Source organism: Lipotes vexillifer, unplaced genomic scaffold (genome assembly GCF_000442215.2).
Source record: "Lipotes vexillifer unplaced genomic scaffold, Lipotes_vexillifer_v1.1 scaffold680, whole genome shotgun sequence".
In the NCBI taxonomy this organism is placed as follows: Eukaryota; Metazoa; Chordata; class Mammalia; order Artiodactyla; family Lipotidae; genus Lipotes; species Lipotes vexillifer.
In genome coordinates, this window is record NW_006780838.1 from 2,163,569 (window position 1) to 2,178,891 (window position 15,323).

General features: G+C 38.2%; 1 protein-coding gene across 1 annotated transcript in view; it reads left to right on the forward strand.

Moving 5' to 3' along the window:
• YWHAE (tyrosine 3-monooxygenase/tryptophan 5-monooxygenase activation protein epsilon) overlaps positions 1-14,812 on the forward strand; it is a 44,784-nt gene extending 29,972 nt beyond the window's left edge. Inside the window, exons 2-6 of the mRNA XM_007454231.1 lie at positions 2,943-3,142; positions 5,541-5,647; positions 6,512-6,718; positions 8,904-9,040; positions 13,839-14,812. Of these exons, the coding sequence (XP_007454293.1) occupies positions 2,943-3,142; positions 5,541-5,647; positions 6,512-6,718; positions 8,904-9,040; positions 13,839-13,891 (704 nt within the window). The 3' untranslated portion in view covers positions 13,892-14,812. The remainder of the gene's footprint in view (positions 1-2,942; positions 3,143-5,540; positions 5,648-6,511; positions 6,719-8,903; positions 9,041-13,838) is intronic.
• Positions 14,813-15,323: the final 511 nt, after the last annotated feature.

The following is a 15,323-nucleotide window of genomic DNA, read 5'->3' on the forward strand; positions in this document are numbered from 1 at the left end:
TTTAAATTGCTTTGTTGTTGGAACAACTTAGATGAATTACTGGTTCACTTCTGAGGCGTGTTTAATTTGTTGTTAGTTTTTGAGAACTAGTATGGCAGTGAGCTTGAAATGATACCCTCTTTACTCCACTGCCGCTAAATTTAGGCTTTTTTACATGGCTGTGGTTTAAAGAAAAATTGGATGTTTCAAATGAATGTGCTCAGGCTCCTACAGATGGTCTTAAATATGCCTTAATACTTGTTTTTTTAATGCTTCAGAATTGCATTAAAAAAATTCAGCTGTATTGAGGTAAAATTTATAATACATGGCTTATACACATAAAATTCATTGTTTTTTTAAAAATAATTTATTTTTGGCTGAGTTGGGTCTTCGTTGCTGCGTGTGGGCTTTCTCTAGTTGCGGCGAGCGGGGTCTACTCTTCGTTTTGGTCACGGGCTTCTCACATTGTGGTGGCTTCTCTTGTTGTGGAGCGCAGGCTCTAGGTGCGTGGGCTTCAGTAGTTGTGGCTCACGGTCTCTAGAGAGCAGGCTCCGTAGTTGTGGCGTGCGGGCTTAGTTGCTCCACGGCATGTGGGATCTTCCTGGACCAGGGCTCGAACCTGCGTCCCCTGAATTGGCAGGCGGATCCTTAACCACTGTGCCACCAGGGAAGTCCCAAATCCATTGTTTTGATAAATGTATTCAGTTGTGTAACCACCACAGTAGAACAGTTCTGTTACCCCGCCAAATTTCCCTTGTATTCCTTTGCTCACAAGCCTCTTACTTCACCCCCATATCTTGGTAACCACTTACTTGCTTTCTGCCTTTATAGTTTTGCATTTTCTATAACTTGATTTAAATGGAATCATAGTCCTTTTTGGTCTGGCTTTTTTCCTTTTGTTTTTAAAAATACCTTTATGGGAGTATAATTGCTTTACAATGTTGTGTTAGTTTCTGTTGTACAACAAAGTGAATCAGCTATAAGTGTACATATATCCCCACATCCCCTCCCTCTTGAGCCTCCCTCCCTGGTCTGGCGTTTTTCAATTAGCCTGTTTTTTGAAATTCATCCATGTTGTTACTTGTATCAGTAGTTCATTCTTTTTTATTCTTGAGTAGTATTCCATTGTATGGATGGACATTTGGGTTGTTTTCACCTTTTGTCTATTATGAATAAAGTTGCTGTGGACACGTATGTAAAAAGTCTTTGTGAAGATATATATTCGTATCTCTTGGGTAATACCTAGGAGTGGGCTTGCTTAAAGTGTTGAACTCTGTAAGAAACTACTGAATTGTTTTCTAAAGATCATGCCATCTTAATATTTCTATTTAGCTTCTGTTTTTTTAAAAAATATTTATTTATTTATTTATTTGGCTGGGTCAGGTCTTGGTTGCAGAACATGGGATCTTCATTTCAGTATGCAGGATCTTTTGTTGCGGCGTGTTGGCTCTTCGTTGCGGCACACTTGCTTTTCTTTAGTTGTGGTGTGTGGGCTCCAGAGTGCGTGGGCTCAGTAGTTGTGGCATGTAGGTTCTCTAGTTGTGGCTTGCGGGCTCAGTAGTTGCAGCACGCGGGCTCAGTAGTTGTGGCACTTGGGCTTAGTTGCCCCCGCAGCATGTGGGATCTTAATTCCCCGACGGGGGGCTGAACCCGAGTCCCCTGCATTGGAAGGTGGATTCTTAACCAGTGCACCACCAGGGAACTCCCTCCACTATGTAACTTCTTGATATTCCTGAAAGGATAATTTTTGGAAACATATCATTTCTTGGGATTACACATAATTTATCATATCATTAAGCAGTGTTTCATAAAGTCACCATCTGCATTGTACTTTAAGGTATGCTTATGATTAGAATGTATGCTAAGGGTGCTTGTTAAAACGCAGATCCTTGGGTCTCATCACAAAAAATTCTGACGCAGTAAAAGTTGGAGAGCCACATGCTAATATGGCACTTAGTCTTTTCTAAAAGCATAGTTTTCATTAATATATTTATTCAGTTAGTGTTTATTGAGCTGTTTTTGGCTCTTCCTTTGCATTTACGTACATTTTATTAACTATTTTTTCCTATACTTGGGATCGCCCAAAGTTTATCTGGTCCCCTTTCTTTGCTCGCCACCTAGTGGTGACAAATAAGAACCATACAAAACTTTACTGATGAATGAATTCATAGGAGGTGGAGAGTGCCCTTCTAAAGCAGGAAGGATTGCAAATACCCAAAGATAAATTTGTGTTTGTGACTAACCAAATGCTCAGTATATGCTTGCTATATGAATGAATTCCCTTTTCTCCAGTGACTGCTTTTTGGGGAAGTTCAATTTATTTGTATTTAATTGGGGAATAATTTATTTGAGAGAAAATGCATTTTAGAGCCTGAAAATTTAAAACTTTTAAACTGCCAGCTGAATTATTTTTTTTATTGGGAAACGGATAGGTGTGCGCTCCTAGTTCTCTTAATATGGGAGAGATGCCTCCAAGCCATACTGAATTCTACTTGATACTGTATGAAGTAATTTTGATTCCATACAATTTATATTCTAGATCCTATTTTTTCTGGGCTCTTAATTTACATTATCTTTTACATGGTTTTAGTTTTTTATTCATACTAGTTTTGATGATTGTGAAGTTAATTTTGTTAAATTTTTTTGTTTGTTTTATATTAGCTTGACAGCAAAAAGATCTACTGTGATAAGGATGTTTCAGGGCTTCCCTGGTGGTGCAGTGGTTGAGAGTCTGCCTGCCGATGCAGGGGACACGGTTTCGTGCCCCGGTCCGGGAGGATCCCGTATGCCACGGAGCGGCTGGGCCCGTGAGCCATGGCCGCTGAGCCTGTGCGTCCGGAGCCTGTGCTCCGCAACAGGAGAGGCCACAACAGTGAGAGGCCCGCGTACTGCAGAAAAAAAAAAAAAAAAGGATGTTTCAACAAAACATAGTTTGTATGGTCTCATTTTATTTTCACTTATAGAAATGGTGGAATCAATGAAGAAAGTAGCAGGGATGGATGTGGAGTTGACAGTTGAAGAAAGAAACCTCCTATCTGTTGCATATAAAAATGTGATTGGAGCTAGAAGAGCTTCCTGGAGGATAATCAGCAGCATTGAACAGAAAGAAGAAAACAAGGGAGGAGAAGACAAACTAAAAATGATTCGGGAATATCGGCAAATGGTGAGATTGTCATATCCTAGACAAGTTTAAAGAATGATGTCTTAGGTGGTGGACTGTTTAAATCATAGCCTAGTATACACATTGTTGTATACCTGTGTAATGTATATTTTACATTTTAATGTATTTACATCTTTCACTCACCTGGATTGGGAATTATAGGCTATACAGTATTTCAGGACAGAGAAGAACTGTTTTTCCTTGGAAGCTGCAGAGAGTAGTGTTGAGCACCACACAAGTAAAGAACTAATTTAATCTTTGTTTTCATTGTGGTAACTACAAAATACTTCCTTGAGTGACTTGAAATTACCATTCAGGACAATTTAACCAATATTTGTGTGCCTATTATGTGCCACACCAGTTGCTAGGTGTTATGTGCAAAGTTGAGACAGTTACAGTTAATATCTTTATGGAAGATCAGTCTGGTCATTGTTTTTTTAATAGAATAGAAAGTATCAGAGGGCATTGGACGTTATTTCATAAAGTTATTGTTTCATATATTACATGTGGGTATATACGGATATGTAATGTTTTCATTGTGGGTTTTGGTCAAAAAAGTTTGATCTAGTGCATTGGTTCTCAACCAGAGGTGACTTTGCTCCTCAGAGGACATTTGGCAATGTCTAGAGACATTTTGGGTTGTCACAACTTGACAGTTCTGCTGGTATTTTAGTGGGTAGAAATGGGGATACTGCTGAGCATCCTGTTATGCATAGAATAGCCCCCCACTGTTGAGAAACTGATTCTAGTGAAACTGATTCTAAACACACTCTTAAGAGTACAGTGAGGGAAATAACAGAAGCAGTCACAAAGTTAGCATGGGGAGTGGTAAATTTGGTAGGGGGAGGAAAAAGGGAAACGTTTACTGACTAACATGGGGAGATACTTGTAATATATATAATTGTGCAAGATACTGTATTTAATCTTTAAATGGCCGTGTAAAGGGTAAGTATTACTCTAGTTCATAGTTGGGAAAACAGAGGTGTTCTGAGTGATTAAGTAACATACCTGGGGTTACAGAGAAGGTGGTTGGTTAGCTGGTACCAGTGTGACCATTACTTTCAAATATGTTGAAAAAAGAATATGGATTGTCTTGTCGGTAGACAAGTTTGGTGTCTCAGAGGGATGAGGAAATGAGCAAGTGCTAAAGAGGTAAGTCTGTGAACTAGATTGTGGGATTTGGGATAAGTAGGAAAGGAAGCAGGAAGCAAAGAGAGGAACTGATAAATTGGGAGAAGATGAAAGAGTCAAGAGGCTGGAATTTAAGACTTCCAGGATAGAACAGCACAGTTAGGAGTATGGACAAGTGAAGGTCATGGAGTTGAGATGAAGGAACTGTGTTGAAAGGAACATGATAATACCTTGGTGTGATACCTGGAATTGGAGAGGTAAGCTGTAGATACTCAGTGAATATGGGTGAAGAGCCTGCAGAGATCTACTGATAACAAAAAAACAAAAATTGAGAAATTAAAACATAGTGGATGAGCTTCCAAGGAGGAAGGGTTTGGTGTATTAGGAGAGCAGTCATACTGAGTCAGTGAGGAGTTAAGAGATTCAGAAATCATCCTTCTCTTAGAGCAGTCTGTCTTTACTTGAAAAGCCATAAAGAAGGTAGTTCATTCAGGAGAAAGCTGGTTTTACTTAGGATTCTAACGAGATTATAGGAGAAGAGAGAGTGGGCGAATTATTTACAGTGGGAAGGAGGAGGTTCCAGAGGGCATAAAATGAATTTGGAAAGGTTGAACAATGTCACTGTCATAATAGAAAATGGAAAGCAGACTGTGTATATATGTTTAGGACTAGTGTGCGTTTTTGGCATGATACACGAATTGGGACGAGTGGCAATATTTCCTTTAGTTTACAGATTTTTGGTGTTGTAACTGACTATGGATCTACCACTCAGGTGGCTGGCTGTTGAGCATAGTAGTGGTTAGAAATGTGAGCCTTGGAAGCAGATTACCTTGGTTTGAATTTTTATTCCATCCCTTGCAAACTGTGACTAACCATGCAACCTTACCTGGGTTCAAGTTCTCACTCTGCCTCTAAGTTCTTTAAGTTAGTGATCTTTGGACAAATACAGTAATATTTGTTTTCCCATTAAGTGGAGACAGTAGTTGCTATCTCATTAAAGAAGCTACTTAATATAAATGTGCTGCACTTAGTAAGTAGTAATCACTGTTAGTTCTGTAGCTGAACTGTGAGGTTTTTTTTAAGCACTTAAGTAATGGCACTTAGGAAGAAAGACTTTCCATAAACGGGAGACAGCTTGTCTCTGCTTTTGTATCAAGAGAGGGAAGGGGGGTTTGGAGAGGGGTATGCATGTTCTCTTCTCCAAAACCAGAGATAGAACGTGATAATTTATATATAATTTCTTAAACAATTTTTTTGACTTTTTTTTCAGGTTGAGACTGAGCTAAAGTTAATCTGTTGTGACATTCTGGATGTACTGGACAAACACCTCATTCCAGCAGCTAACACTGGCGAGTCCAAGGTTTTCTATTATAAAATGTAGGTTCTATATTAGAAGGGAAAATGTCAGATTAAATGTTGGCTCTCTTAGAATCATCACTTTTTTATGTAGGTTTACAACATTTTATTTAATGTTGGAAAGATAGTTACGGGAGGAGTGAGTCTCAAGAATTAAATTAATTTTTGAATACTCATTTGTAGATTCACTGCTAAGAAGAATCAATATTACTGCATTTAAGGTGGTCAGACTATTACTGTAAAAATGTACTCGGTTTTGCTTTACCTATTCATAGTCATTTGCTTGTGTGGGGCTGCCCCCCTAGCTACAAACAGTGCATTACACAGTTCAGTCTTTTTTTGTGTGTGTGGTGCGCGGACCTCTCACCGCTGCGGCCCCTCCTGCCGCGGAGCACAGGCTCTGGACGCGCAGGCCCAGCGGCCATGGCTCACGGGCCCAGCCACTCCGCGGCACGTGGGATCCTCCTGTCCCCTGCATCGGCAGGCGGACCCCCAACCCCACTGCGCCACCAGGGAAGCCCCACAGTTCAGTCTTTAACAATTTATATGGAAGTTTTATTTCATGATTAACAAACTGTTGTGCCATTCTTTGGAACCACTTTTTATATTTAATTCTTGTTTATCAAGTGATAAATTTGTTGATTTTTGAGCCTTTTCAGTTAATTTCTCTAGGATTTGGCTTATATTTGGCAATGTGAAATCTCTGAGGAGGAAAACTAAATAGATGAGTCAGTCATTCCTGAAAGAGACTTTTTGAAATTGTTGAAGTATACCTGTTTCATATTTTTGTCACATACGTGATCTTATGTAATACAGAAGATTTTTAACAACTTATTTAAAAAGCATTATTCCTAATTCTGTGTTTTTGTTTTTGTTTTGTTTTAGGAAAGGGGACTACCACAGGTATCTGGCTGAATTTGCCACAGGAAATGACAGGAAGGAAGCTGCGGAGAACAGCCTAGTGGCTTATAAAGCTGCTAGTGATATTGCAATGACAGAACTTCCACCAACACATCCCATTCGCTTAGGTCTTGCTCTCAATTTTTCCGTATTCTACTATGAAATTCTTAATTCCCCTGACCGTGCCTGCAGGTAGGTAATGAAATAGAACAAACGCTCTCACTATGAAAGTAAAAAAGGGTTACAAAGGAGAATAGCTACTTGTTTTTTGTCTCGTTCCTTGGGACTGCCTTCGTTGGCTTGGCCCTGTAATAAAGAATTATTCTGGCTTTTAATGCAGCTGTTTTGGATGATATAAAGACAGACCTATCTCATTTTACTAGGATAGCAGTTAGGATAATTATGTTGATGGGGGAAAATTTGATTGGTAGATTGAAAAGAATCTTGTTACAGAGTAAGAGGAAGGAATGAGGAATTTTCATAATAGAATTATCTTCATTTCTGTATATTTAGCTTTCAGTCTTTATAGCGTGTGTTTAATATAGTTATGCTCTTAGTGTACATGTCATTTTGTATTTTCTATCATAAAATTTGGCATCCTATTGATGTATGTAAAAGTACTCCCCCATTTATACTTCAGATTGTTCTCTTTTTTTCTTTTTTTTTGGGGGGGGGCGGCACGCAGCCCTCTCACTGTCGTGGCCTCTCCCGTTGCGGAGCACAGGCTCCGGATGCGCACGCTCAGTGGCCATGGCTCACAGGCCCAGCCGCTCTGCGGCATGTGGGATCTTCCCGGACCAGGGCTCGAACCCCTGTCCCCTGCATTGGCCGGCGGATTCTTAACCACTGTGCCATCAGGGAAGCCCTAGCATTTTGTTTTTAAATGTGCAATTCAGTGGTATTAAGTACACCCACAATATTGTCTGTCACCACTATTTCTAAAACTTTTTCATCACCTGAAACAAACTGATCACTAAACAAAAACTCCATATTTCCTTCTGCCCCAGTCTCTGGTAATCTCTCCTTCCTGTCTTTATGAGTTTGCCTATTTTAGATACCTCGTATGATAGGAATAATGTATCTGTTCTTTGTAACTTCAGTGTTCTTGAGTATGTAGGAATCAGATATTCCATGAAAGGAGAGATTTTCCTGATGTAAGGTGGATTCATTTGAATGCAAATAAATATTAATTTATCTAAAAACATTCTAAATGTTGCTAGTCGAGTTTGTCCAAACAGGTAATATGTCTTGACTAATAAAGAAGCTGTAGCTGTTTAGCTGATAGTACTGGTTGAATCTCTCAATGCCATTCTCCAGGCTAGCTGTCCCACATGTAGCTTCACTTTAGTCCTTTCCATGCTTTTGCTTTAATCTGAAGTGTGCTATTTGTGCTCTTTTCCTACCCATTAATTAGTTCAAATATGACTTCCCCATTTGCTCCTCCTCTTGGGTCCCTAAAGTACTTTCTCCAGGATAGCACTTCATCCTCCTTTTATAGTAGTTATTTGTCAGTCCCTCTATTCTTAGATGTTTTAAAAAGTTCATTGTGGACCCAGGTTATGTCTCTCTTTCTTCTTTTCTTTTCCCCACCCGTGTCCATCGTCACTTGGTGTAATAGTACACAGTACTCAATAAGTGAATGTGAATTTTGTTTCATTTTAACTGTAGTAATTCGCTTATATGATCACATTTTTGTGAGTTCTAGATTGCCTATTTTTCTTCTTTGCTCCATTAACATTAAATTCTGTTGGATTAAATTGTGAGATACTGTCTCAGAATTTTCTCTCTTTGCATTAGAACTTTGTTAAATAAGTGAACTGTTGACTAGAATTTGGAAATACCTTTAATAAGCATGTATTTTGGTGGTGGATTAGAATGGGATTTGGTTTGCTTGTCAAAAGCATAGTCATAGGGCTTCCCTGGTGGTGCAGTGGTTGAGAGTCTGCCTGCCGAGGCAGGGGGACACGGGTTCATGCCCTGGTCCGGGAAGATCCCACATGCCGCGGAGCGGCTGGGCCCGTGATCCATGGCCGCTGAGCCTGCGCGTCCGGAGCCTGTGCTCCACAATGGGAGAGGCCACAACAGTGAGAGGCCGCGTACTGCAAAAAAAAAAAAAGCATAGTCATAAATGGAACTCCAAAAGTTCCACTAGTTCCAAAGTTGCTGGATTACAGAATTAAAAAGGGAGTTAATAGGAAGTTAATTTTCATCAGTTACATCTGCTTTTCCTTTGTTTCAGTGCCTAAACCCAAGCATTGTGTCACTATTACTGTGTGATAACGGAAGAAAAGACTGAAATTTAACTTATGTCATTTCCAATTCTGGTTTTGGACTTTTTTAGTTTATTTTTGTAATACGTTTATGTAAACACTTGTAGGTTGGCAAAAGCAGCTTTTGATGATGCAATTGCAGAACTGGATACGCTGAGTGAAGAAAGCTATAAGGACTCTACGCTTATCATGCAGTTGTTACGTGATAATCTGACACTATGGACTTCAGACATGCAGGGTGATGGTAAGGAGACTGAAGTTAAAGTGTTGTCTCTTTCAGTTGTTGGATCTGTTTACTCTTAGAAGTTGGGATTTCTTTACATTAAGCTACAATTTAGACTCAACAGCCTTTCCTCCAAACTATCAAATTTTGATTACTGCCTTTACCGGAAATGATATCAAAGTACAGTCTTCCCAGTGGTCTGTAAGATGATAAAAGACCTGTTTGGGAAAGGGGATCTTTTGTTAATATTCACAGATTTAACGTTTTGCCTCTAATACTGTTTGCTAAACTTAGTTTACCTCTTCTCTCACACTGTGTTTTGAAAGATGGAGGGAGAGGAAGCAGTTCATATTATCATTCCTCAGATTCAATTTTAGGGGGTCTAAGATTAATTGTGTTTGATTGTCATGATCACTGCTTTGGCTGAGTGGTAATCCTCAGGTTAAAACTAGATGGTTAGGGGGAAGGGTAAGCTGTGACAAAGTGAGAGAGTGGCATGGACATATATACACTACCAAACGTAAAATAGCTAGTGGGAAGCAGCTGCATAGCACAGGGAGATCAGGTGCTTTGTGACCACCTAGAGGGGTGGGATAGGGAGGGTGGGAGGGAGGGAGACACAAGAGGGAAGAGATATGGGAATATATGTATATGTATAACTGATTCACTTTGTTATACAGCAGAAACTAACACACCATTGTAAAGCAATTATACTCCAATAAAGATGTTAAAAAAACCCAAACAACTAGATGGTTATAAGCAGATGTTTATGAAGCATCTTTTCTGTGTGGAAATCTTTTATCTAAAAAAAGAACTAGTGTTCCCTCTATTCTACACAACAAATGGCATGTCCTGCCCATAGGTCCTTATTTAAGAGGTCTGGTGTAGTGTCTTGTTTTCTAGCGTTGCAGTTGTAAATAGTTACTAGAATATTTTATAAAATTTAATCTTGTGATGGGCGGTGGGGTGGGGTGGGTGCTTAATGTTTCTTACAGTTGTAAAAGGCCAAATTTGTCACGTTTCTTGATTTTAAAGGATATTTTATTCTGCCCATTTCTAAAGAATTGTTTTAATCCTTGATACATCATTGAAGGAGGGGGGATGGGACAGGGAGATGGGCACAAACTAGTGTGGCATGATAATTATGAGAGTTTTTGTAATTGGTGGTGGTGATATGGGGGAGTGGAAATAAAGTTTCTTGTCACTTTCAGCTACAGATCCTTTAAGAGTATTGCCCAAACTGAAGCATATGTTGTATTGCTTGAGGCTAGCTGTACTTTCCGTTGGTCAAACCAACATGTTGTACTGTATTTGGAAGCATACTTTTTAAAGATATATTTGAAAATGGGTGTCAGGGCATGTAGGTTGGCAGTGGAAGGATAGAGGCAGATTTTAGAATTATCTTGAGTCATGGTACTGAAGTGAGAATTAGGTGACTCAGCTTCTAAAGTGCACCAGCTTGATGAACTATTTAGAAACCTGACTAGGGTTGCCTTGAGATATGTGGCACATGTGACCTACTTGCACACTTTACCAGCAAAGCCAGATGGAGTCACAGATGACTTTTTCATTCAGCACAGCACTTGAGGGGCAACCAGTACCAGTCTGTGGGACTCAAAACCAATTTAACCATCTCTGAACTAATGACTAAGGTTCCTTCCAGCTTTAAATTCTATTGTATTCTAACAATAACTACTAAGAAGAATGGCCAAATAGCTGTGGACTCTTCACAGTCACCCCCAGCTCAGAGAAGACTAATATCTCTGCCTGTTTGAGGGGATAAAAGGAAAGCATGTGGAGAGTTTGGTAAGCGGTATTGACCTATAAGTAAGCTCTGTACCCCTTTGACCTCTGGGGATGTTTTTTTGAGGGTGAAAAGTAATAAAAAGAAGGTGACTTTGAAAAGCAATTTTTTTTAGACATTTGATGCCAGCTCTTATAACTAAGTTGCTAGATTACAAAAATAAAGTCTATATTTTTCATTATCACTCATAACCAGGAATTGATTGAGGGTAGACTGTATGTCACTCCATTTTTATACAGAACCAAAGATATGCTTTTTCTTGGTTATTCAGCATTGTTTTATGAAATGGATCATTTAAAAATAGGGTATCTTTAGATTTGTTATGTTTTCATAGTTGGGAAGGTTCTTTGTACAAAATGTTTTATTACATTTTAGGGTAGATTTCTCTTTAATTCTAAAACACTTAAAAATCTAGTGAAATTCAGTTGCATCAATTCCTTTTCACTTTGTAAATTGACCAATTAAATTTGGTCGAAACAGACTGATTTTCATTTAAGAGGTTTGTCACAAAATATTTGGATTTACGAAGCAGTTTAATGTGAAAAATTCAAGTGGTCTGTCTTGAAATTTTAGCAATATTAACAAGCTATCTGAATTTACAAATTGTTGTCGGTACTAGGAAATTATTTGCCAGTTTTGCTAAAAGGTAGAGTATTACATGTTTCATTAAATTGGTTTTGTGATTTAGAATCAGTGCTGAATGTAGAAGAACTTTGGTCATGAAATTGGTCAGGATGTTACTTGCATTTATTTTAAGGATTATTTCGATGGTTTTCTCCTTTTTTACTTTAAATATGAAAAATGGTGTCAAAAACCTTTTGAATTTAGGGTTTCTAAAGGAAGAAGTATATATTGTTCACAAGCCTTTACTTACACATTTATATGTTATTAACAGCAGAGTATGTTAATGTCTGTCTGGGTCTGTTGAAACATAATTCTTTAAAGGGAGCACCACTTTTTCTCATCAAGTGATTTCAGTCCTTTTCTCTTAACCTGTGGTCAGAGGACTGTTAAATACACAAGTCCATAGAGAGGAAATGTGTTCTCTCTGCCCATTCCCCTGCTCCCCTCCAAACCTAGAAACTAGGCAGAGAAATATGTATCTGAAGAACCCTTTTTGCCCCCCTTCTGTATACCTTTTAAGAGGATATTATTACATCCTCTTAAAAAGGAACAGGTTTCTTAGAGTGAAGTTCATACAAAGTAAAAAGATCAAAATCTGACTCCCCTAAATCATTGATGTTTCCTTTGTCCTGCTCTTGGTTTATTTTTCTTGTAATGTTGCTTTCATATGATTTGTTCTCCCTCCCTTTCTCCTTGCAATATAGATTCCTAAAGGAAAATCCAACTCTTCCTTTCCTAAAAACTCTACTTTGTAAGTCATTATCATGGCACAGTGAATTCTGCTTTTAGTTTTGGTTCTTCACTAATCATGCCTGCATATCATCATCTTGTCGCTTAAAAAACTGCCTGTTCTACATTCCAGGATGCGAAACCTTCTAAGACATTTATGATCTGCTACCCCTGTCTACCTCTGTTTGGGTGTGACTTATGTGACAGTATTTTTATGCCAAAGTTACTTGGAACTTCTGGCAAATCTAATGGTTGCTTATGAGTAAATTAGAGTGTGCTCTGTTGTTGTATGTTAACCATATTTTGGCAGTGTATGGCTGTTAAAAATGAGAGTGAACGTTCCTATCATTTCCTAAGTTTGAATACATTATTGTTCTTTAGGGGAACAGTTGGGTGGACTATCATTTTTTCCCTCAGTAAATAGTTACTTTTGTCTTTCCTTGCATGTCTTTTTCTAAGTGTGATTCAAAAATCTTTATGTACATTAAGTACTTATAGAGTTAAACAATCAATGTCAAATATTTTTATCACAAAAGAAATGTTAAAATGACTGAAACTATCTTTACTTAACCCTTATTGCCATGACAGCATTTATTGTATCAGGGTCTTTAAGACTGTTTAAAAGCATTCCTCAGAGTTTTGCTTTATGTCTGTAGGCAGCCGGTCTTTGTGTCATTTGTCCATTCTGATTAAGTAATTTAACAAGCACTATGAATGGATGGGTTGTCTGAACTATCATATTATGATTGTTCGGTTAGTTAATTGATTTTCATTTATTTTGATCAAACTAGTAACTACATAGGAATTACAAGTGGTTTGTTAAAGAAGAAGAATGTAACTTTTACACGTTTATTTTTTGGCAAAAGCCTGCATGCTTCCTTATTATGGCTGACTTATTTAATGCTTATTAATAGGTAGATGATTCTCTGGTAAATAGGCTGGCTTTCTGTTGCATGTCATAGTGCAGTTGAAATTCTTCAGGCTAGTAATCATCGTGTTCAAAGGGAAAAGAAAAGTGGCATGAGAGAACTGGTCCAAATGCCCTTCTTTAATAACCTCAGTGGTCTGGTTTACTTTGAGCATGCTATTCCACTCCGGAGTGAGAAATTGTGATTATGGTTTGGTGTGACTGTCCAGGATACAAAATGTGTAAAATATTCATTTACAAAAGCAGAATCCTCCCTCTAAAACTATAGAACTCCTTTGAAGAATTTTACTGCTCAGTTCTCTTATTGAAACATTTCTAATAATGGGGCCTGCAGAAAAATTAGATTTTGCAAAAAATTATAACGTACTCTTGGTTCTTGAAGAGGTGAGGTTATTGAGAAAGAGTATTTTGACTCAAGATATACATGAAAGCTTGAAAATCATTTTAACAATATGGTTACTTGGCTGTCTACCTAAGAGCTTTTTTAGCATAAAAACACTGACTTTTACTATGCATCAGTTTTTTTTTCATCCTGTTGATCATTCAGGACCTTGATCCAGCAGCACCTCTTGGCTTAGGCATCTCAGGTGTCAAGGTAGAAATCCTTTGCCTGTCTGTGTTTAAACCAATTGTAGCAAATAATAAGGAGTCTTTATGCTTGGAATGATACCTTTGTGACCACAACAGCCTAGTTTAGTCATTATGAAATAATTAACTGTCATTCTTCTTCGCAGGTGAGGAGCAGAATAAAGAAGCGCTGCAGGATGTGGAAGATGAAAATCAGTGAGACATAAAAGCCAACAAGAGAAACCATCTCTGACCACCCCACACCTTCCCATCCCACCCCTCTTGGAAATTCCCCCATTGTCACTGAGAACCACCAAATCTGACTTTTACATTTGGTCTCAGAATTTAGGTTCCTGCCCTGTTGGTTTTTGTTTTTTTGTTTTTTTGTTTTTTTTTTTTTTAAAAAAAAACAGTTTTCAAAAGTTCTTAAAGGCAAGAGTGAATTTCTGTGGATTTTACTGGTCCCAGCTTTTAGGTTCTTTAAGACACTAACAGGACTGCATAGAGGCTTTTTCAGCATTACTGTATTGTCTCTTGCCAGATGTGGCAAGATCACCATTAGAAATGGAAATTACATTCAAAAGCCATTAGACTTTTAGGTGATGCAAGCATCTAAGAGAAAGGTTACTCACACTATAGAGGTGTATGTGGTATCATTTTCCCTTTTTCTAATTGTTTAAATTGAACTTTATACCAATGTTTAAAATTAATTGGATGTTAGCTTGAGGTGGTTAAAGGTTTGGGGAGTTTGTTGTAATGGTTTTGCTGTAAAAAGTGTTTCAAACTCTGCTGAAATGTTGCTGAAAAGCATGGTGCTGGTAACAGTTCAACAATCCGTGGCTGCTCATTCTTGCCTACTTTACTCTCCCTCTGAAGCAGGTTAGCATTGAAGGTGGTAATGGAAAAGCCTGCATGCGTGTTCAATTCTTTGTTTCTTCTCCTTCCCTCTCCCCCTGGGCCCCGCCCCTCCCCTCCTTCGCTCGCTCAACCTCTTTTGTTCAGTATGTGTAACTTGAAGCTAATTTGTACTACTGGATATCTGACTGGAGCCACAGATACAGAATCTGTATTGTTCTTACTGAAACACAGCATGGATTAACATTAAACTTAAATAAAACAAACCTAAATTAAAAATGCCAAATATCATTGCGCCTCCATCCTTTATCCTTCTAAAATAAAATCTCTAGTCTGAACATATTGATTATATTGTTTGCCTGAATGTGAAAAAGATCCCATTTATTTTTTTCCTTCCGTAAATCACTTGTCTGTTTCCTAAAAATGTTGTATATTTCTGGGGGGGAAATACCTGTAACCTGGTTGTGAAGAACAAGTATAAGTAGTGCAAGTATCCTGTCTTCTAAACCAGATAACAACACAATGTTTATTTTAATCATTAAAGTGCAAGTGTGTGTTTATAATACAAGGTGTAATTGTGGATCATCTAGCATGGAATTTTTGGGGTGGTGCAACCAAAGGCTGAATATGTGAATGTGTCAGAATAATCCTTCTTAGGCTAAGGGAAAAATCCCCCCCCACACACGGTAAAACAATAGTATGGTAGTCCCCTTTATTAGAAACACTCAATGTAAGTAATATCTTCCAGAGATTGTATACATCAGTGTATATAGATATTTAGTTAGTATAGATCATTG